Source organism: Anabrus simplex, chromosome 5, assembly GCF_040414725.1.
Source record: "Anabrus simplex isolate iqAnaSimp1 chromosome 5, ASM4041472v1, whole genome shotgun sequence".
Taxonomy (NCBI): domain Eukaryota; kingdom Metazoa; phylum Arthropoda; class Insecta; order Orthoptera; family Tettigoniidae; genus Anabrus; species Anabrus simplex.
This window is the reverse complement of record NC_090269.1, coordinates 343,787,912-343,813,400: the sequence shown is the minus strand read 5'-3', so window position 1 is coordinate 343,813,400 and position 25,489 is coordinate 343,787,912. Positions and strand designations below refer to the sequence as shown.

Here is a 25,489-nt window from a genome sequence, read left to right as displayed (position 1 = left end):
AGGGTGGAAAAGCTTTACAACAGAATGGAGAACGATAAACTTAAATGGTCCAGACATTTCAAGAGAATGGGAGATAGAAAGGTGCCAAAGGTGATGATGGAGATCCAGATAGGAGGGAGGGCAAGAGGGAGACCCAGACTCATCATCATCTGCTAAAGGCAATGCCTTATCGCAGTAGCCACATCTGACGACCTTCTGCTAGCTTCTTCATGTTGCTATATGAACCTCATGCCAGTTCAGCGATAGAGTTCCTGATGTATGACATCATTGGTCATACCCTGGGTCGCTTCCCCAGTACTTTATCTTCAATGATGGTTTGGAGAAGTAAATCGTGGTCATACCCTGGGTCGCTTTCCCAGTACTTTACCTTCAATGATGGTTTGGAGAAGTAAATCATGTCTCAGAACGTGTCCAAGGAACTTTGTTTACCCCTTCTTTATCATATTTAATAAACATCAATCCACTTTTAAGTTCTTTAAAACAAGGTCATTTGTTTTTTTATCCCACCAGCTTGTTATTGTAAATCTTCTCCAAAACCACATTTCTGCAGCCTCAAGTTTTGTTTCTTCCTGTTTCCCTAATGTCCAGTTTCTGCATCCATACAGTAGAACACTCCAAACAAAAGTCTTGAGAAATGATTTTTTGGTCTCCAAACTGAGACGGTTGTTTAGCAATAAGTTCTTCTTATTTTGGAAGGCTTGTTTTGCTACCACTATTCTTTTTTTGATTTCCAAAAGGGACCTGTTATCAGAGGTAATCACACTACCCAAATAGGAGAGTTCTGCAACTTGTTTCAGTGTGTTATTTAATTTTAATTTGTTTATACCTGTAGGCTTCTTTTTGTCTACTATCATAAATTTTGTTTTCTTTATATTTATTTTTAGTTTATATTTTTCTGAGGATTTGTTGAGTGTTCTTAGCATCTTACTCACATCCTATTCAGAATTACCTAAGATAGCAATATCATCTGAAAAACAGATATTGTGCACCTGAATACCATTAAAATTCACCCCTTTAGGTGGTTGAAAACAATCAAGAATAGTATAACTAGAAGAAACATGGACTGGAACACAGTTATGGAAAAACAATGATGGTTGGGTAGAGGAAGATGGAAAGGTGCCATAAATATCCCAGCCTGGCGGGAGCTGAACAAGAGAAATGAAGCTGTAATTAATGATTTTTCTCAATTTAATATGCTTCTGTTTATAAAGCTTTTATAAAATGTCATTTAAGGACAATGATAACCTCATGATTGCTTTCCAAATTATAAACCCAAAACAGCTAACAGAAATAAAATACAGCTTTATTTTCCTTACCTGCTTTTCATCTCAGAAGTGGGCCAATCTCCATAGCCCCAGGGACTCTGAGTGGTGCCCACAAACAGACCAAAAATGAATCCAAATATAAGTGACATAAATAATCCTATGAGTTCACTCCGAATACCAATTTTCTGCAACTTTCTGTCTGCTATTACTGTTCCAAAGGTGAAAGTCATAATGGGACTCTGAAAGAAGAAAATTAAGAATATTTCATATACCAAATTTTTTCAAGCATTGCATGGAGAACAGTTAGATTTTATCATGATCAATCTAGGAAACTATTTTGATATAGTGAGTAATAGAAGGTTAATGGATAGAAGAGTACATAGGCAAAAATTCTTTAAACTGTCAGGAAACTATGCGTTTTGATGCCACTATTAATAAGGAGTACCTCAAGGAAGAATTCTTGGGTTACTTTTTGTTTTAACCCGCAAGTAGTCGCTAGCCGAAATGTAACATGAGTGGTCGCGCATGAGACTTTCTCTCACATTAAAATAAATATATTTTTCACAGTTTTGTGGGGCGTAAGGCTGAAATTTACTACTGAAATGAAATGCAAGTTCTACCTTATATATTTTAGATAAAAATGAAATGATTAGCTGTGTGAGAGAGAGATGGCGTATGGCTTTTAGTGCCGGGAGTGTCCGAGGACAAGTTCGGCTCGCTAGATGCATGTCTTTTGATTTGACGCCATAGGCGACCTGCAAGTCATGATGAGGATGAAGACGACACATACACCCAGCCTCCGTGTCAGCGAAATTAACCAATTAAGGTTAAAATTCCTGACCCCGTCGTGAATCAAACCCGGGACTTCTGTGACCAAAGGCCAGCACGCTAACCATTTAGCCATGGAGCCGGACATGATTAGCTGTTTATTAAAGACACAAATTACTACTTAAAATAACATATGCAATGTACATAAAAATAACTTCTGTCCTGAAGTTGTAAAAAATAAAATCTCACACATGCATTATATCTAGTAATATTTACATATAAAGCAAGGTTTCTAAAACAATAACATTTTCAAAAACAAGAAGTGCTCATAATACAAATACTAACATGTACAACAGGAGTAAGTTTCCTGTTCCACTTCAAAATAACACCGTCATTAGTCGCGCGATGAGAGAAACTCTCACGCAGCACGCACGGACACATAAGAACCTTTGTTCTGACTAAGGGAGGGGGTGCTTACCCTTCAAATATGAATCGCTCTACTCACGACAGTTATAAACTCAGCTAGAAGAGGGAACAGTCACCTCCTTTTCATCACTGTGAAGTAATATCACAATAAAAAATAATATGAGAGAAAATCTCATATAGCAACCACTTGCGGGTTAAGTTTATATCACTGATACAAGAGAAAAGATATCATCTGAAAACAAATCAGCGTGGGTAGAGAGAGTAACAGAAAGGAGAAGCAAGGAAATCAGTCACACAAAATGACATTGCATTATTCCTAATCTCTCTCCTCAACCCTAGTTCTGTTTTGCTATTCCCTTTTTTTTTTTTAAATTCTTAACTCCTGATTTCAAGACTATGAGAGTGTTGGAATTGGTAGCTGTCTAGCTGAGGAATAAATTTATGCTTGGTTCACCTGGAAGAATGTGTAAACTGAGAAACTGGGTAATAAGGCTACCACTTATGGAGAAGTTAACTCAACTCAGCTGAATATAACGTTTTGCATGAAAAATGATTTAGTGCTTCCCCTTTCCAACTTCAAATTTATAAGAAACATATTCAGATTAAGACCAAACACATTCTTTTGAGAATAATTTAATATTCATATTTGGTATGTTTCAGTTGCTATGTGTAATAATTCGTCATTTCTCTTTCAAAACAATGTGTGATGTTTTTATGGGTAGCCTCATGCATTGTTTTTAATTTTTGTTAGTTCCTTTCTTTCTTTGGTTGTTGACCAGTTGCCTTGGTGATGAAAAGTCATACTGGTATATTACACAATCATATGGTACGATAAATCATTGTTTCACACCTTATATGTTAAAATTATTTCATTTTAAATAGGTAGTACTCCATGGTTATGTTGAACATTTATCAATTTGTTAACTCACTGAAACAAGATATAGACTAATATGTTTGAAGTGGCAAAATTGTTCCACAGAAAAGATAGTACCATATTCAAGTCTCTGGCTTATGGAGTGAAATGGCATGTTTTCATCTATACAATATTTTTGAAGAATCATGTCAGGACTGTTTAGGGAGATATTTGGAAAACAAGGAGACTCTTGTTTCATACAAATCAATGTTTTACCCCAAGTTAGAATTGTTATGATTAAAATTGAGGCACAGTGAATGAAGAAAGACAATAAGTTGAAAAATTATTAGCTGATGAAGATAACAGGTCAACATGAATTAAGCAATCGGACAATAATCAATGATCTGCATTTAGGGCTATCACCCAAGTGGCAGATTCCCTATCAAATGTTTACCTAGCTTTTTCTTAAACATTTTCAAAGAACTTGGAAATTTATCAAACATTTCCCTTGATAATGTATTCCAATCCCTTACTCAATCTCCTATAAATTGACATTTGCCCCAAGTTGTCCTCTTGAAATCCAGTTTTATCTTCATACTATGATCTTTCCTTCTTTTAAAAGCTCCACCCGAGCTTATTTGACTACTAATGCCATTCCACCCATCTCTCCGTTGACAGCTCGAAACATAGCACATATTAAAATCTAATTTTTATTTTTTAAATTTTCCACCTTTCCTTATTACATTAGAAATTGTACATTATTGTTAATTTCATAAATGGGACATGTTTCAGCCTTATATTATGGGCATAATCAGCCATGTTTCTACCTCAAAATCATGAAAATATAATCAGGATCCTGTGTATATTTGAACTTGTATTACTCCTTAAAATATTATGAAAGTTATTTAAAATGTGCTTTTGCATTATAATAGGTATCCACATTTGACTAATAAAGATGGCTTATAAGATTATGTATATCCATAGAGTGAAATACTGAAATCTAATATAAAATTATTGGAATAACACTAAAATATTTAAAATTTAAAATTGTTCAACAACTTTGACAGGTTTATGCACTTAGTCTTGTTGTCCACTGGTATATTGATTCATATTAGATACTCTCAAAATACAATTTTAATTCACATTGGATGTTCTCTAACTAAGTTATTAATCTGGTTAAATGTTTAGTAAATTTTGTTTACTTTCATACTTAAATACCATTAACATTGTAAAATAAACTAATAACTAGGTTTGTGACTTATTAAAAAGTGTTGGCTTGTAGAATACAGCAGTCCTAAGTTTACGGGTATATCCTGTTAAATTTATTTGAAAAATCTGTAAGTCACTTTTTCTTGATTTTATTATTCTTATAATGTCGAATCCGGTGTCTTCCTGAAATTTTAACTTGTTAGCATATTAAATGGATGTTGTCAAGTTGATTAGATGTTTGTTGTTGTTTAGTTGTAAGAATAACTTGCCACTTGTTGTTGACGAGGATCTAATGGGGGACTTTTTAATTTAATATTTGGAGATGGAACCAAGCTTCAAGTTTGAAGAAGGGAGTTGATTGAGCGTCTGTAATGAGAAGAAATATGTTTTAGTATTGAAATGTGTGTTATTAATTTAATGGGAAGACTGCGCTAGAATCTATAACTTACCCCCTCATCTCTCGTGTGGCTGGCTTGTCTTGTTGACGGTGCTGGATCGACTGGCTATCGCTGAACTTGTACTTCACGTGTTGTGTTTGTGTAATGCCTGTGGAGCGGGGTGGGTAGGAGAAGGGTTGGTGGACGATGCATGTGTTTGTGAACTGCGTGCGGAGGGGAGTGGGTAGGGGAAGAGCGGGTGGGCAATGTATTGGTTGATTTGGGAGGAGTTTTTACTGAGGGTGGGGTTTTTATGAGTGGATATTTATTGACATTTTTAAAGATATTCACTTTTGTTTCTAATATTTGTAATAATTGTGAGATTGGCTCACAAAGAGAATTTTTTGTGTCTATTGTATCATTTAAATTGAGGTTTTTATTGAAATATTGGTCTAGAAAAAATGTAGATATTTTCATACTCATTCATTAGTTTGCCTTTTTTTAACTTTTTAAGGATTGTTAAGTCTTGTTCTATTGTTGTATAATTGTGTCAGGTTTCTTTCATGTGTATACTCATAGCTGAAAATTTGTTGTGTTTATTAGCATTAGGATGTTACAGATATCTTTTTGAAAAACTATGGCCTGTCTGTCTGATGTACAAAATAAAACATTGTGAGCATGTGAACTTGATTACTGGTCAATACTGAAATTGACAACATTATTCTTGACAACATTATTCATTCATTCATTCATTCATTATTTATTTATTTACCATAAACCTTTACAGTATCTATGGCCAGGAAAAAAATAATATACTTTGGTTGGTGTTCTGTGTTTTAAAAGCAATTTTGATATCCGGTTTCTTAAATGGGTTTGAGACCTGATGGACAAATGTATTGTTATATGTAAATGTAGCAAAAGTAGACTTTTTTTGTTTATCAGGAATAAGATTTGACATTAGCTTATTTTTTACTTTTTTTATTATACAGTTAATCATTTCTATACTGAATCCATTAAACTCAGCTAAACTCTTTACATATTTTATTTCTTTATTATGATCTTTGTGTGTGAGAGGAATTTTATAAGCTCTATAAATTAGGCTATAGTATGCTGGTTGTTTGTGTGAATTAGGATGTAAAGAGCTGTTTTTAATTGTAATTGGGGAAAAAGTTGGTTTTCTATAGATTTTGTACTCAAATCCGTTATTCTTGTGTGTAGCAATGATATCTAAAATGTTTATAAATTTATTGACTTCGTCTTCTTTAGTAAATTTTACGTTCTGATCAAGGGTATTCAGGTAATCTAAAATGTTGTCACTATTGTTAAGTTCTTGATCTATTATGGCAAATGTATCGTCCATGTAATGTAGCCATAGGCTTAGTCCTTCTATTTTAGTTAATATTTTAGTGTGTTCTAAGTGAACCATATCTCCCAAAATACCCAAAACAGCATTTCCCATTGATAAACTCTTTTGATGATATATTTTTCCACTGAAGGTGAAAAAGTTGTTTCTTAACACAAAGTTTAATATATTAATAAATTCTTCTATTTCAAATCCACTGAGACAACTATGCTTGGTTAGATTTTCTTTAATAATACCGACTGTTTCGTTGTTGGAATATTAGAGTACAGGTATATCGAATGAACATGGCATGTTTAGGTTGTATTTTAATTTTTTTAAATTTTTTACAAAAATCTACTGAGTTTTTTAATGGGGATATGTTATTAAATTTATAGTGTTCATTAAGAAAGCTATGTATAAATCTTGAAGTCTTATAAGTTGGACTGTTTTTACTATTAATAATAGGTCTTATAGGAATTTCTGTTTTATGAATTTTAGGTAGCGCTCTTGCCGTAGGTAAGTTTGTGTTCATATTTATTAGTTTTGTTGTTCTTGTTCTTTTAATAAAAATGTTGAATTTTTAAGTAAAGTTTTTAAGTTGCACTGAATTTTGCCTATGGGATCTTTGTTGATTATGGAGAAAGATTTATCTATGAAGAAAGCTTCAGTTTTATTAATATATTCATTCTTATTCATTGTGACTGTAGTTCTTCCTTCCTCTGCTTTTGTGACTACGACATCATTCTGTTGTATTTTGGTTTTTAATTCCTTGTTTAATTTGTGATTAGTGAGTTTGGAATTTGTTTTGATTTCATTTGCTTAATTCGTGAGTTTTTACTTTATTTCATGTCTCGTATCATTTTGCTGTTTGACAGAAAGTTTAGATATGTTGGACTCAACTTCAGCTATTATAGTGATGGTATCTTTTTCTTTATGAAGACTAGGCCAGTTGAAATTTAATCCTTTATTGAGTAAATTTATTTCTTCCTCTGAAAATTAAGTGTTTGGTGTTAACCGTATGTGGAGTGTTATTTATTGGTAGATTGGGATTTATTGTTTCCACATTCTGATTTGTTATTTTCAAGTTTTTTTTTTTTTTTTTTTTTTTTTGAGGTGTATGAGTTTTCCATCTAGTGTTTTTTTGTTTCTTGCTTAATATGGTTTCTAATTTACTATTTACATGCATTTTAAACGAGTTCCATTTTATGGGGGTTAGTTGTTGGGAAGCATTTAAACGTATCCTGTATAATTGTGTATTTAAGTACCGGTACGTTTTCTTTTTGTACAGCAATTTTATTTCATTTTTAACCAATTTTGTTTATTCTATTTTGAATGTTATTCAAATTCAATGTTGAAACACCATTTCTTTATACGGATCTTAAGAAAATTGGTACTATATTGTGTTAGACATTCTTTCAAAAACTTATATCTTTAATTATTTTAAAAATTTTGATTTTGAGGTTAAGAAACCTGTTAGGGAGTTTGTTGGTGTGGCTGGCCTTCATATTGCAAGTTATGAATCTCATTTTTTGGTCTGTATTGAGTTTCAATATAATATTAAAATCTAATTTTTATTTTTAAAATTTTCCACCTTTTCAATACAATATATTTTCTTATTACATTAGAAATTTTACATTATTGTTAATTTCATAAATGGAACATGTTTTGCCCTTATATTATGGGCATCATCAGCCATGTTTCTACATCAAAATCACTTTCACTCTATGTATATACATAATCTTATGAGCCATCTTTAATTAGTCAAATGTGGACACCTATTATGATGCAAAAGCACATTTTAAATAACTTTCATTCTATTTTAGGGAGTCATGTAAGTTCAAATACAAACAGTATCCTGATTATATTTTCATGATTTTGAGGTAAACATAGTTGATGATGCCCATAATATAAGGGCGAAACATGTCCCATTTATGAAATTGTCAAAGTCACCTCCGTACAGGCCATGAAGGCCCTTGGAGGAGTGGAAGGTAAAGGCTTCCACCATTGTTGCTTGCTTGCTTGTTGTTTTAAGGGGCATAACATTGAAGGTCATCGGCCCTCCACCATTGTTAACCTCGGCACGTGATGGGGTAGAGTGGTTAGCTCTATGCCCGGCCGCCTTTGCCCCCAGGATTTAACCTGGTACTCATTTTTGATATAGGCTGAGTGAACCTCAGGGCCATATGCACCTCCCGAAGTGGAAATCTCGTTTCTTAAATTTTACGACTTCCTGACGGGGATTCGAACCCACATCCTTTGGGCGAACCGAGCACGCTTTTACCACCTCGGCCAGGCAGCCCCTTATGAAATTAACAATAATGTAAAATTTCTAATGTAATAAGAAATTGTATTGAAAAGGTGGAAAATTTTAAAAATAAAAATTAGATTTTAATATTATATTGAAACTCAATACGGACCAAAAAATGAAATTCATAACTTGCACATACCACATAGTCGAGCATCTCATCTCCTTACATCCAAGTCTTTCCAGCCCAAAGATTACAATATTTCCGCAACACTACTCCATTGTTTGGAATCATCCAGAACAATACATGCTACTTTCCTTTGAATCTTTTCTAGTTCTTGTATCAAGTAGTCCTCATGTGGGGTCCCATACACTGGAACCATACTCTAATTGGGGTGTTACCAGAGACTTATACGCCCTCTCCTTTACATCCTTACTACAACCCCTAATTACTCTCAAAACATGTGAAAAGATCTGTAACCTTTCTTAAAAAACTCATTAATATGATTACAAATGACGATCATTCCTTATATTAACCCTAGGTATTTACAGTGTTCCCCATGAGGTACTACCATGCCATCAACACAGTATCTCTACTCTTTTGCTCCGCTATTTTTAAACAGAACACTTACAGAATAATGTGATTTTTTTTCGTATTTTCCAAATTAACTGAAACTTCAATTTTTTAAATGTCAGTGATATTCAACACCATTGCATCATTTTTAACTGAACTTTGGCAAACTAGCAGTGACATTTGACCTTGAAACACACATTACTGTGATACAACTCGAAACATGGAAATGGACACACTGCAGACTCTCCTGGACAATTCTTACACAAAAATACTGTCTGTTTTCTCTTTCACAGTCCCTTTTCTTTCTTTGAACATTTTACTGGTAATGTGGAACAAACAACACAATTAGGTTTGTGACTCTTGTCCTGCTGCTCCCCAAGAAAGTGCCTTTCCATGGGGCACGCTTGAGGTATGTAATCAGGTCTTCCTCATTTTGCCGGCGGACTGCGCTGATACTCTCGTACAAGTCCCATTATGATAGAATTTCTGAAGTCAGGAGCACTAATTGCCCTGTCACATAATTTCATTTTTGTATTTCTTATATCACCACTAATATCCCGCCAGTTTGATACAAAATGAAGATCTTCCTTGTTGGCTCTTTCTTCTGAACAATCACTATGCACATCATCACTTGTTTCATTGTCCAAATTTACTGAACAGTCTGAATCAGAATCGGCCACTAAAAGATTGAATCTTTCTTCGCTGTCATTACTAATGTTGTTCTGCGCGCTCATAGCTGCCGAATGAAGCCTGCTATCAGCCAGACAGCTGGCAGGAATGTTAGCAGGCTGGTGGGTGAAAGATAACAAATAAACATAGGTCCAGTTTTGGCGGCAAAGTCTTCAAACAATGCTTAGTACATAGTCAATACATGACTATAGATGTTTGTATAATTAAATGCGCCTTTATTAAAGAAGCACGCGGAAACTATAAGTAGGAAAGTACCAAGTCGACAAAAGTCGATTACCGCAGTGAATGATATAGGGAACTAAGTTGACAAAAGTCGACTACCGCAGCGAAATATTTAATTAATTATTTTTTACCACCTCATACACAGTACATGTTTCGAGGACCTTACTGTCCTCTTCCTCAGCAGTTTTTTCTCTCACTACCCAATTATCTCTTGGACCTCTTTAATTATTATTACACATCATATACCAAAGTTCTAAACATCTCTTAATAGAAATCTAATACGTGTCATAATTAAAATAAAATATATCACAAATATCATAAAAGAATACTAAAACTACCCTATTCTACTTGCAATTTTCTTAAAATGTCATTCTTGTCTATTACCTAAGAATACCATCAATTTATTAAAATTAGCGTCTCATATAATTTTTACTAAAACCTTTCAATTTAGAGATCTAAAATTTTGCTGGTATTTCCAGCTATCTTTGAAAATCCCTACAGCTGTAACTCTTCACTCCATCCTAAATTGAACAGAATACAGTGGAACGGAAGCCACTGAAATCCTGAAGCACACCAACAGCTTCAGCCACGGCAAAACAGAAAAAGTAACGGGAGATCAGTTCCCTGCCTCTGCCAAGGCAGGTCGATGTACATCAGACTCCTTAATGCTTCAACCAATGGCCGAAGAACAGCCAATCAGCGACCGCCCCTCCAGCATGGCGGACCAATATGCGAGCAGCACACCACAGCCTGCACTGTATAATGAGGTGGAATTACAACAAAACTCTGTGAGCATTGCTGCTATTGAAGTCAGTTGGAACCCTTAATAATGCCAAACGCAGTCTTCGGTGAAACATCAGGACTATCACATGCTCCTGGACAAAGGCCTACAAGCCTGAAAAACACTGACATAATTTGTAACACCGGCCATGAAAGCCTCAATTTCTATAAGAACAGCACGCAACTCACAAATGTGTCTACCCAATTCTCATTTGTCTGTAATTTGTGTTGACATCCACTGTAATGTTCACACTACAGAAGGTTGGTTCAACGTTTTTTTTTTAAATGTGTTTCTTATGTTTGATATTCGTTTGTAGGACTAATCTATAGAGGCTACATTTATGTAACAAAACTTCAGCATGATATTTTTATTGTATTTAGAGGCTGAAGATAACTTTCAATATAGTTGTAACTCAAATACCTGAAATGAAATCATTTGTGGTAAAACTACATCAAAAACCCACCATTGATAAAAGTATTTAAAATGTCAAACACAGTATCTATGAGTGATGCAATAAATATTTTCAATGTTGTACCTTAATAAACAATTTTAAATCTAAGACAGCAGAGTATGAAGAGGTGGAGATTGTCTTTGTGTCCTTGTCCTTTTGTTTTCATTTTTGTCATTTTTCCCTCTTTCTGCTGCTCTCTTCCACAATGACTTGTCATTGTAAGTCATTGTGTTCATCCTATTATATGTTCCTTTTTAGGTTCCTGTCTCTCTCTATATGTGACTTGAAAGTTAATCTTTAGGGCTATCTTACCATGAGAGGAGAAATTAACATAGCTGCTACAATGTTAACTGCACTATTTTCCACCAGTCCCACTGCAGCCACCATACTGGAAATAAATCAATCAAATTGTTAAAATCTGTAATAAAAAGTGATCCTAGCTTACTACACAATTAAATTTATATATAAATTGACCTTGATATCAATACATGCTATTTCATAATAAAGAATGGGTTTCAAAATGTTGATACATTGGTACATTGTTGTAGTTGGCTCATAATGGAAGAGTAATACATTAATACAGGTTCCAAATCACTAATGTTAAATTTCTTGGAATAGTCAAGCTAAATACAATTAGGATAAATTTTGACTTAGGCTTTCACAGCCCAGAAGACGTGATGTGATAGTCTCTTGGGTTTATGCAATGGGGACATTTTTGAGAAGGCCTAATTCAGCTTGCCCATAAGTAAATCATGACTGTTCTAATAATGCCAAAACCCAAAAGGCTACCACATCTACAATATATTTTATCTGCAGTGATAAATAGTGATATGCTCTCTCATATACTCCATTAACTATAAATTCTACCTAGAAGCACCAAAAGAAATACAATTTAAAATTGCAGTACATTCCTTTAGTCAAAATCTCTGTGAATGACAATCGGAAACACAAATAATAGTAACTGTATCTAACAAACAAACAAACAAAACAAAAAAATTGGCTATCCACAGTCCTAAGTACTGAATGCAAATATAAGGGTTGTTCAACTAAAACATAGAGAAAGTTGGCAAATACTTGACGAGACAGCCAAGAGGTAGCAGTGCTGCATGCTTTGCTATTTGTAGTAAAAGCTCAGAATATGGTCAGTCTGACATACATGTCTGCTAAGTAGAGGAAAAAGTTGAAGGATCTGGTTGAGGGATCTGGTTAATGCAGCAAGGGAGAAGTTTAGGGAAGAGAGATTGTGATCAGTGGAATACTGTGTACGGGGGATACTGACTGGAAGGTGATCAGGGATTTAAATGAGACTATGGAGTGGGTATGTGGGAAACTGGGAGTAAGATTGCTAGATCCTAATGAGTGAGTACGAGACAGGGATCTCAGCTCAGATGCCCTACATTTGATCTGCAGTGGTACATATAAGTTGGGAGGTTCATTTAGAAGGGTTATAGGGAGGTATATTCAGGGAAACAAGGTGGAATAGAGAGTGGTGATAAGAGTACAGGGATTTGGAAATCAAATAGGGATGAAAATTTTAGCATTGAACTGTAGAATTATTGCAAAGAATAGAATTAAATAACTTAATAAAAATATATATTTACCAGAGATTATAAAAGGAGTTGAATTGTGGTTGAGAAGTGGTATTACAGATACAGAAATTTTCTCTTGGAACTGGAGTGTTTATCCTAGATAATAGGAATTGCAGGAAGGGGAATATTCATTCTGGTAAAAGGAGAATTTATAAGATACAAAAAAGTTAAGAATGAGAAACATGATATTTTAGGTGTAAGGCTTATCTCTAAAGATAATAGGGAACTTGAAAATTTTGGAGCATAAAGACCTGGAAAGGATTGCGCCTAATGCTGATGAGGAATTATCAGCTACATGGGAAATGACACAGAAAGGAATGTGATTGTAGCGGGTGATCTCACTCTTTCTCTTTTTTTAATTTTTAAAATTTCAATTTGCTTTATGTCACACCGACACAGGTAGGTCTTATGGTGATGATGGGATAGGAAAGGGCTAGGAGTGGGAAGAAAGTGGCCATTGCCTCATTTAAGGTACAGCCCCAGCATATGACTGGTGTGTGAATGGTAAACTAAGAAAAACCATCTTCAGGCCACCGGCAGTAGGCTAGGTGATCACAATTTACCAAAAGTCAATTGGGAAGATAATGCAAACGAGAGGAAGCATGGCCAACAAATAGCAAATACTGTAGATTAATCTGGAGAGCACAGCAGAAACATAAAGTGATAGAACCAACTAGAGAGAAGAATATTCTGGACATGATGCTGCTAAAACCAGATGAGCTCTATAGAGAAACTGAAGTATAAGTGATCACGAAGCTGCTTTCTTTGTAGTTAAAAATAAATGTGATAGAGAGGAAGGTTGTAAAAGCAGGAATATTAGGCAGGACTATATGGTTGATAAGACAGGCATAAGGAAATTTTTAATAAGTAATTATGATCAGTGCAAAATTATAAACAAAAATGTAAACAGTCTGTGGGATGTGTTTAAAGCAATTTTTGAGGAATGTGAAAACACTTTTAAAGGTGGTGAGGAATGCTAAAGTCCCTCTATATTATAACAGAGAAGTAAAGAGACTAAGCAGGAGATGCAGGCTGGAATGAAATAGAGTTAGAAATGGTTGTGGAAGTAATGAGAAATTGAAGGAAATTACTAGAAAATTGAATCTAATAAAGAAGTCAACTAAGGATAACATAAGGCAAGCATAATTGGCAGTCATTCAAATTTCAGTGAAAAATAGAAGGGTATGTATAGGTACTTTAAGGCAGAAACAGGTTCCAAGAAGGATATTTCCAGGGATCATTAATGAACAATGGGAGTGTACATGTGAGGATTTACAGAAGGCAGAAGTATTCACTAAGATTGTTGGTTACAAGGATAATATCCAGATAGAGGAGGTTTATACTAATGATGTATTGAAATTTACCTATGATAACAACGATATGTACAATAGGATACAAAAGTTGAAAGTTACAAAAGCAGCTTGAACAGATAAGATTTCTGGGGATATATTAAAGGCTATGGGTCAATCAATCAATCAATCAATCAATCAATCAATCAATCAATCAATCAATCAATCAATCAATCAATCAATCAATCAATCAATCAATCAATCAATCAATCAATCAATCAATCAATCAATCAATCAATCAACATTGATCTGCATTTAGGGCAGTTGCCTAGGTGGCAGATTCCCTATCTGTTGTTTTCCTAGCATTTTCTTAAATGATTGCAAAGAATTTGGAAAATTATTGAACATCTCCCTTGTTAAATTATTCCAATCCAAACTCCCCTACCTTTAAATGAATATGGTTCCCTATGGGAATCAACATCTTTATCATTTAAAAACACCACTTAAAATTATCCTTCTACTAATGTCATTCCATGCTATCTCTCCACTGACAGCTCGGAAGATACCACTTAGTGGAGCACCACATCTCCTTTCCCCCAAGTCTTCCCAGCCCAAACTTTGCAACATTTTCGTAGCACTACTCTTTTATCAGAAATTGCCCAGAACAAATCGAGCTGCTTTTCTTTGTATTTTTTCTTGTTCTCAAATCAAGTAATCCTGGTGAGGGTCCCATAAACTGGAACCATACTCTAGTTAGGGAATTACCTGAGACTTACATGCTCTCTCCTTTACATGCTTAACCCCTAAATACCCTCTTAACCATATGCAGAGATCTGTATCCTTTATTTACATTCCCATTTATGTGATTACCCCAACAAAGAACTTTCCTTATATTAACTCCTTGGTACTTACAGTGATCCCCATAAGGGAACTTTCACCCCATCAATACAGTAATTTAAACTGAGAGGACTTCTCCTATTAGTGAAACTCACAACCTCACTTTTAACCCCATTTATCATCATACCATTGCCTGCTGTCCATCTCACAACATTGTCGATATCTTTTTGCAGTCATTTACAATCTTGTAACGTATTTATTACACTATACAGTATAGCATCATCCATTAAAAGCCTTATCTCAGATTCCAGTTCTTTACTCATTTCATTTATATAAGAAAACATAATGGTAATAATGATAATATAAATTTTAAATGTTCTTACATTGATAATTTTCAGACTAATTCCACCATGGCCTTTGTATTTTTTTCCAAAAATTTTTTTCTTTAAAAAGAATGTATTACAGAATGCATTAATACAGGTCAATTATTAATTTCCAATTAATCAGAAAGAAAAAATGTTTTACAAAGAGAAAATCATCACTGATTGGCATTGCCTTATTCCAAGAAACTCTGTTATGAACACTTCCCCTCATTCCATAAGCACAAAGTACGTTCTGCTCAAGTTATTCTGCCTATACAACATTTATAACATAAGAAATATACTTAATAGGGCTTTAAAAATAATATTTATGCAATGTAATTATAAAATAAAATCATATGATAGTAACCACCTGATAACTTTAAAGTTATCAGTAGAAAGCGGAGTTTTGCAATTTGCATGTTTTATTCCCTAGTTGTAAATTGTATACTACAATTTCAGGTTATTTGCAACCAAAATACAAGATTTTATAGTGCATATACTTTCATATTATTTTAAGCATTCAGAGCATATAAAAGTATTTTTATTTTTTATTTTTTATTTTTTAGCAATTTAAGCTTGAAGCTAATATATGAAAAATCAGAAAAATGAAGTACAGAAGAAACTGAAACATAGAAACACAAAATGGTTTATATTTTTTGCTGTGCCTGTGAAACTGCTCTGTGTAATATTTCAGCTTAGAAGTCTGACTGATATAGTTCTGTCATCTAAAGTTCAATATTGTGCAGGTTATACCAAATAATTCTCATTCTTAATTATATGTGCTGCAGGTCAATATTTCTCCAACAGAATCACATAGCAGTTTTTACAAGCACAAATATTTATTTATTTCATTCTGACAACATTTAGACACTGCATGTTTGCTGGCAAATAACTGGGGGTAATTCCACAGCAATCAACAAAAGCCCTTCATAATTACAGCCAAAACTGGTTAGGATGGTTTTGAGAGGACCGAAAAATGTCAAAGAGGAAATGTGCAACAAAAAAAATGAAAAATTACACTGTTAATTTAAGGTCAGGTTTGAACATAATGATGATAAACACAAAGAAACAAGTGTTTATAATTAATAAGATGAATAAGGAAAAAATACATTTTAAAACACCAATACAGTAAAACATCAAGGAGAAAAGTTCTTACAAGCATGAACAATGCACATCAATATTTGCATTAAAAAATTTAAAATGTATAAAAATTGTCAAAGATTTAATTCAGAATAAAGAAACATTGCCCTTTTTTTTAAATACACAGAGTAATATGCACATCATCACTTGTGTGTAAGAAACATGTCTCAAGGAGACAGCATCTTCTTTCAATCCAAATTACATACAAGACTATCGAGTTTGATAACATAAATCATTACACTTTCAACCATAACAAAACTTGGCACATAGCATCGCACTATGTCCATAATTTCTACTGCTGCCAAATGCATTGGTACCACTGGGCAGGTCTCACCAGTTTCATTGTCATCCTTGGGTTCTTGCTCATTACTGTCTTTATCAAACATCAGCTGTTCACTAATATTGTCTACCATCTGCATTTTGCAGGTGGCAACATTATCACCATGTTCAAGACATGTGGCAAAATTTGCTTGTTCTCCATCTGTCTCTGGCTACATTTTTCATCAATATGATCAGATCTTTTCGTTATTTCCAATGATACATCATCAGTGGGTAAATGAACAAAACCTGCTTTGCGGAAACAGTTTCGAATTGTGGTTTCATTTACAGATTCCCAAGCACATTTTAAGAAATGCATATGAGTACATCCAAAACTGAGATTTTATGTGAAGCCATTTCCAGGAAAGTTAACCCCTTCTGCACAAGCATCTTACTATATTTCCGCTTCACCCACCGGATGATGGTCTGTTCCAGCAGTTGGAGATGGCTTATACAGTTTACAAGAAAAAACATTACACATACCTTTTATCAGGAAGAAGCTGGAAAAATAGCCCTGCTTTATCTACATTAACAACATAATCACGACTATAGTTCTTCAAGATTTCTAGCAGTGTCATATCTCTTCATGTCTGAATAGTATCAATATTGACACTGACAGCCTCCTCACATATGGATTTGTATGAAAGTTTATTCCTATTTTTAAAAACTTCAAACCATTCATTAGATAACTTGAAGTTACATAATCCCATTTTGGTGGCTAAATGTGATGCCCGGACCTGAATCACTGTTCCATCAATAGGAATTTTTGACACCCAAGCTTGTTTAAACCATTTCACCAGAACATTTTCTAAATATGGAAACTACCTTTTATGAACGCGTTTCATTTACAACAATCTCGCTGCTTCCTTCTGCCAGACAAGCATGCTCAATCTTTTTTTGGTTGCTTGCCATTTAAAGTGGTCATAGGAATGTCCATTGGGCAATCTGCATATGCTTCATGTGTAGATTAGCATCCACGTTCACAATAAACTTTAATTTTTCATCATTTGTAAATTGTCTAGCTATCTTCTTCTCTATAATGGAATGTCCTGCAAAACACTACGCGTAAGTACAGTAGGCCTAATTTACATACGTTGTTATACAATTCACTTACGAATGTAAAATTAAGCACCAACACGTTAGTTGAGCTACTGTTGCGTGATCCAAACAACCACAGCAAAGGCTGGCTTGGGACTGACGTTCCCTGAAGCTGTAGCTGATGTGGTACCATACTATGCAGTCTGGGGGTGTGAAATTAAGTTCTCTGCCAAATTCTTATCCAGGCCAGTTGTCGCTGGTATGTTGCACATGCAACGTAACTGGGAACACTAATTTCAATTCCTTATGATGGGAGTAACGAACATATTAATGAGTGACATAAATACACTATCCAGGTTTCTTTAGGATGTATTTAATAGGACATGGACTGAGACTTCTGAATAATGGTGTAATAACCAGGGAAATACACTAGAGAGGGACATCTTAGCCAGTTACAACTGTAAATTAAATTGTAATCTTATTGTTTAAATAACAGATAACATGTTTTTATTGCAGACTTGACAAATGATTACTTTTCCATCAATTGTTAAAATTGCACCTCCTTTAATCTGATACTTAAACAATAAACTTCTGGCACATTTTTCCCCAGGCATTGTTGAAAAACTAATTTAAAATTAATAATTTTCTTGTGACTAGCCATTGCTGTATCTAAGATTCAGCAATCAATACTACAATTTTTTTTCTCTGCTCTTCATTGATGAAATCTTTATCCAAAATTCTGGATTCATGTGATGTATTGTTGTTGTTTCTGTTGTTTACACACCATGTTTCCACTCAAATGCTCTGAGAGACTCAGAACTTGGCCATCAGTCCTGAGGTTCAGGGAAGCAGCCAGGTCAACATCAGACTTACCATTCTCTTTTGCTATTCTCTTCTGATACTTGCAAAACACCTACTCTCCACCTCCTCTATGCTTCAACAATATCCATTATCGAATCACAGACAGTACCTTTCTTTTCCTATACTCCATTGATGAAAACCTTATCCAACATTTCTAAATTTGACTTAATGGTTCCCTCTTCTATTCATCAACAGGTTCTTACTTAGTATGTTGTTAACAATATTGTGAGCTTTCTTACCTGAGCATTTACCAGGGATATATACAGACTTATTGTCATTACAAATACTTACTCTGCAGTTAGTATAAGAAGAAGATAATCAAAGGAGCATTCTCCTCCAGACCGAACTCCTTCAACCACCTGTTTCACCGTCAACTTTGAGCGAATTGATTGCACAAAGTTATTCCAGTTCTTCTTTGCCTCTTTTCTGAAAATTTAGTAGAATAAAATTCATTATGCAGAGTAAATTCACTAAAAATGATTTGAAATATCAGTGAGAATCAAACCACAACAGAACAAGAGAAAACTTTACAAAGCTTAAATTTAACTGAAATCAGATATTATTAATGTGCATGATAGAAAATATTTTAGTGATAACCATTATTGTTTGTGGAAAGATAATAAATTCTGCCATCTAGTGGTAGGAGATACAATTATAATAACTTCAAAACAAGTCATAATAATGTTTGGTTTGATCTGTGTGGCTTTTTGATTGCTCTGTATATAATTTCAATCATGTTTCTTAGAGAAATTATAGTGCTGCCTCTTATACAGGGTGATCGAAAAGTTACACACATCACGGTAAGTACTATCTGCGCACTTTTTAGTGATAGATTTGTGTACGGGTTTGAGGAGTAAGGAGGGAGCACTTCCGGTTCCGTTAGTACTGCCAGCTGAATGGAAATGAAATCTGAATTGAATCAATAATATGATCGATCGATATGAATTTTCTGAACCTTTGTTATTTTAAGCCAACAACTGTGTCACACACACATTATATAACATTATATAACATTTCTCGATGCGAATCTTATTCCTAGAGTGAATTCTATAGTTTGGCTTTGCTGTGTAAATAACAACAGTACTAGTATGTAAAGTGTATGCCAGACATCGCACAGTGATGCATAAGCAATTCATAGTTTATGTTTCAAAGATTGCCAGTACGAATCTCGAAGATTGCCAAGGTCGACCGCTTCAGTACTAGGGAGTAAATCTATCACTAAATGTGCACAGATAGTAATTTGGGTGTAATGCACAAACTGGAAGACATACAGAAGTTACTAATAATGTTTATAATCCAACGATGTCTTTACAACACATGTTCAAAATAGCCTCCTAGTTCAGTAATGCATGAGCAGGCTCTCTTTAATATGTTTAACGCTACTTTGTGCAGCACCCAATATACTGATGCTGGTTATTACTGCCATAATGTTGCTCTTTAGTTTCTTCAGTGTATGCAAACTGTTTTCATAAACATTTCTTTTGCGGTATGCCAAAAGGAAAAAAATCTGGGGGCAACAAATTGGATCAATGTGGAGCCCACAATCCTTTCAAAGTGAGATGCTCACAGAAAAACCTTGTGCAAGAGCTGCAGGGATTGATTAGACATGTGGTACCATCTTGCTGCAACCAACATTCATGTTCATCAACTGAAGGTTCAGATATATGTTCAACAATGAACACTTCTTGCTCTTGGAAAAAACAACACATCTTTCAAGAAACAGATAAAGCTATACTGCAGAAGTCATATGGCCAATACATGACAGATGGCATTTCTACTCATTCTTACTCCTCCATTCTACGATCTAGTGGTAGGAGATACAATTATAATAACTTCAAAACAAGTTTATAATAATCGAAATAGACTTTCAACGTATTAGGTCATGTTACGTACATTTAGTACGTGTTGAAGAGATGTTAAGTACAGAACAAAAATGGCCAGCCGGACACCAGTGGGATCCGAACCCACAACCTCCCAATTTTGTGTTGGTTGCTCTACAAATTGAGCTATGGTGGCCCAGGCCATCTTTGTTCTGGTGGAAAGGATCTGAGCTACAAGTCTGGCACTGCTGCTAGCACACTGTAGAGTGCGTTTAAGTCGCCCGTTGTGGGGCATGTCAATGAATATTGAATTTTCACGACCGCATTGTGATCGAAATAGACTTTCAACGTATTAGGTTGTGTTACGTACATTTAGTACGTGTTGAAGAGATGTTAAGTACAGAACAAAAATGGCCAGCCGAACACCAGTGGGATCCGAACCCACAACCTCCCGATTTTGTGTCGGTTGCTCTACAAATTGACCTATGGTGGCCCAGGCCATCTTTGTTCTGGTGGAAAGGATCTGAGCTACAAGTCTGGCACTGCTGCTAGCACACTGTAGAGTGCGTTTAAGTCGCCCGTTGTGGGGCATGTCAATGAATATTGAATTTTCACGACCGCATTGTGATCGAAATAGACTTTCAACGTATTAGGTTGTGTTACGTACATTTAGTACGTGTTGAAGAGATGTTAAGTACAGAACAAAAATGGCCAGCCGAACACCAGTGGGATCCGAACCCACAACCTCCCAATTTTGCATCGGTTGATCTACCAATTGAGCTATGGTGGCCCAGGCCATCTTTGTTCTGTTGGAAAGGATCTGAGCTACAGGTCTGGCACTGCTGCTAGCACATTGTAGAGTGCGTTTAAGTCACCCGTTGTGGGGCATGTCAATGAATATTGAATTTTCACGACCGCATTGTGATCGAAATAGACTTTCAACGTATTAGGTCGTGTTACGTACATTTAGTACATGTGAAGTTCTCGGAAGAGCGGAATGTTTCGTCTTCTCTGCGGCATCCTGTGTGAAGTACAAGTACTTACACATTGTGGTTCATTTGTAGTGTTGTGCTTATTTAAATATGTATCCTATTTATGACATTGACATAGTGTGCATTTTATTATAAACACCATTTTCACGTTGGAGAAACGAAGATCAGAATGAAGTTCTACGTTTTGATCGCCCTACTGAATCACTGCAAATTTGTGCTACAAAAGAAGTGAAACATTCCGGTAAATCTTACAATCTTAGTTTCAAACGATCGTGGTTTTAGGAATTTCCATGGTTGTGCTCCTCTCCAGCTCTACAGAAGTTGTTTTGTTGGGCCTGCTTGCCTTTTATCAATAAAAATAACGTTTGGAATAAAGAAGGGTTTTCAGCGCTTTTGAACATAACACGTTCTTTACATAAGCACTCAGACTCTGCAGAACATAAAATACAGCAGCTAGATTTCAAGACATTGGAAACAAACCAAAATACAATCTCTGATGTCCTGAAGGAAAATGCCAGACTGTATATTGTAATTGTACAGTTCAGTGAAAATGTACATTTAAATAGGCTTTTCCTTCAGTTGGTAATTGATGCAGTGCTCTATTTAAGTAAGCAAGAACTAGCTATTCGTGGTCATGAAGAAACATTAAATTCAATAAATCGTGGTCACGTGCTGGACCCTCCACCAGTCACAGGTATGAGGTATGAGTACAAAACAACCAAAAACAACACAGAGTTCCTAAATCTTGTCCTCCTCTGTGATGTAGTGGTTAGAGTGATTAGCTGCCACTCCGGAGGCCCGGGTTTGATTCCCGGCTCTGCCGCAAAATTTGAAAAGTGGTACGAGGGCTGGAACGGCGTCCACTCAGCCTCGGGAGATCAACTGAGTAGAGGTGGGATTGATTCCCACCTCAGCCATCCCGGAAGTGGTTTTCCGTGGTTTCCCACTTCTCCTCCAGGCAAATGCCGGGGTGGTACCTAACTTAAGGCCACGGCCACTTCCTTCCCTCTTCCTTGTCTATCCCTTCCAATCTTCCCATCCCCCACCAAGGCCCCTGTTCAGCATAGCAGGTGAGGCCGCCTGAGGCGAGGTACTGGTCATCCTCCCCAGTTGTATCCCCCAACCCAGAGTCTAAAGCTCCAGGACACTGTCCTTGAGGCAGTAGAGGTGGAATCCCTCGCTGAGTCCGAGAGAAAAGCCAACCCTGGAGGGTAAGCAGATTAAGAAAGAAAGAAAGAAAGAAAGAAGTTCCTAAATCTGTTGCTCAAAACCGAATGGGTAATAGCTCTTCACCATACTTTACAGCCATGAGCCACCACTGGTACACTTGCAAATATGTTTCACAAACTTAAAACTTTTTGGAATAAAAAATGCTACTATTTTTGTGAAGAATGGAAGAAACCATAAAAATAATCCAAGACAACTTAAAGAGACAAAGTCATATCAGTGAGACAGAAATAGAAGAATTCTTAAGAATTCTAAATTTCATTCTCAATAACAACTTATTTACGTTTAACCACAAAATATATAAGCAAAAGTCTACCTATGGGGGACACCATCTTCAGGTATATTAGCCAACATTTACCTAGACCATCCAGAACATACCAGAATTATTACCAAAATACAAGGTTTAGAGCTCTGGACCCTCTATGTCGATGACACGTTTGCGGTCATAGCTACAATAGCAGTAGCAACATATTACAATTCCTTAATTCTTTGGATCAAAAAATAAAATTTACTCAAGAAAATTACATTAATAGCACCATAAATTTCCTAGATTCATACCTGCCAACTTTTAGAAACCAAAAATAGGAAGAATTTTTAATTCTTGGATTTTATCACATGTAACTTTTTTCACCACTGTCTAGGTGAAGAAAAAAAAGGTCAGGATAAAAGGCATACATATCTACAGTTACAATGCGAATTGACCATTAAATTTAAAATCTTAAACCAAGAAAACTTAAACATGGTTACAAGATAATGTACCTAATCAGTCTCATTTATGACACTTACATAATAATAATAATAATAATAATAATAAGAAGAAGAAGAAGAAGAAGAAGAAGAAGAAGAATGTCACACCGACACATGTAACAAAATGCATAATGCCGTATTTTCTCGCGTAATTAGCGCACATTTTTGACAAAAAATACAAGCAAAAACTTTGGATGTGTAAATTATCCAAAGAATTCACATATTTGTAAATTATTTACAGTTCATTTACATTTAAAAGATACATCAAATATAATATAAACACAACTGGTTCAACTCATTTGCAGTTATCGTCATTTGGCATAAAATTCCGTAGTGAGATTTTTTCTGAAAAGTCAAATACGGTACATCTGGTAAGTTAGACACGTGGGTTTGAAGTACCAACACTAGAAAATATTCTTCCCATTACTAGCTGACAATACCACCTGAAGTGAAATAAACATGAACTAATAAAAGTACCAGTACAATTCATGTAATGTCATAATCTCATAATAATTACATACCAGTAGGGCCTACCAGCAAGAAAAGAAAACTGTCCAACACGAGAAGGGCTGGGCATCGTATCCAATCTTGTACGAGTGCCGTGTCATTCCACCCTTTTTCTTGAATATGAACGTGGATCACTCGCGGAAATTTTGCTTTAGGCATTGTTTTCATTTTAGTACAATGTAAGGGGCAAGCTTTCTTCCATCAGCTGTTACAACAAGCATTGCAGTACATCATTGTTTCTTGCTTCCGGTAGCGCGCGTAAGATAACACTGTATGTTCCTTTCTTATCGATTGTTCGACTTTGTGGCATACCGGTATGGAAACTGAATCCTTCATTTTACGCTCCTCAATCACAAAGCGATGAAAATGGTTGAAATCATTCGTCATTGTTTGGCATAATGTTGTTCTTCGTCGAAGAGAAAGTCCATTTCTCTTCATAAAATTAATCAAGCCTCGGCTAAACTTCAAATCCGAGACACTGATTCCATGTGCAGCCGCTATTTCTCATTATTTAAAATACAGCATTTCGTAAGAAACGGTATAAGTAGGAACAAAAGCATATATTTAAGCAATTCTCCTCTACTTGTGGAAACTTGCCGCTTTGTGGTCAGCGAAATGCTTTGCAAGACTTGTTGGCCGCTTGAAGTGCACTTCTGTTACCGCAGTAATGCACGCTTCATTTGGACACTCAATACTTGCTGCCCTCTGCCCTATTCCCATATGTTTCGGCGTAACTGATCACCGCAAGTTTGTATGATGCAGTATTACTCAAATACTGTGGACTGACAAACAATTCTGAGATCACACAATGTCCCAAACCCAGAAGTCTTAAAACTAGTGCAGTGGGATTTCCTGCCGGCTAATAACAGCACGTTGCCCTGCATTTGGAATGCCCGCTTTCGCAATAGGAAGCCTGCTACTTGAGTAGTTGACATCTTTATTTCGAAACGCGTCCGGAACTGTGTGTTGGATGTTCGAAGTTGTGGGTGCGTCAAATAAGTGAACATTTCTTTTTTTCCCACTTTGGACCCAAAAACATTGGGATGCGTAAATTATGCAAGGGCGTGAATTACGCGAGAAAATATGGTAGTAATAAAATGAACGGAGATTTATTGGTCTCTGAAACTTGGAGATAACGTTTGTTATATTTTTTGGCCATAAAGAGAAAAGAAAATACCAGAAACTCTCACCGACACAACTCCCTTAAAAACACTCAACTCGTTAAAATTATGCACTTAATCACGCAAAACTACCACATACAAAATAATTCAATATGTCCCATACATTATTAGCATACGACTTTGACAGAGAGACAGAAATGCGAGAAAAAACACGTGGTCTACAACTCCGACGAAACTACGCACAGAAACGATGTTAACAGCGCGCGAACAGCACACTTAACAAACTAATTCTTTTGTCCCAATTAACCGAGTCGCTAGCGCGCGCTAGCCCTCTTCCTTGCAGGACTATTGCTGCCCCGAATCCCCAGCTCTATAAAGCGCACACGCTGCTTTAGTGAGCAGGAAACACGATACACGAAGGCGACGGACGAAACATTC

The 25,489-nt window shown here is 35.5% G+C and overlaps 1 protein-coding gene across 1 annotated transcript in view; it reads right to left on the bottom strand.

Annotated features, from left to right (window-relative positions):
- The window catches only part of LOC136874525 (uncharacterized), a 256,905-nt gene that overhangs the window by 88,177 nt on the left and 143,239 nt on the right, over positions 1-25,489 (bottom strand). The window contains exons 5-7 of the mRNA XM_067148162.2: positions 18,929-19,063; positions 11,516-11,591; positions 1,317-1,504 (exon numbers count right to left, since the gene is read on the bottom strand). Of these exons, the coding sequence (XP_067004263.2) occupies positions 1,317-1,504; positions 11,516-11,591; positions 18,929-19,063 (399 nt within the window). The remainder of the gene's footprint in view (positions 1-1,316; positions 1,505-11,515; positions 11,592-18,928; positions 19,064-25,489) is intronic.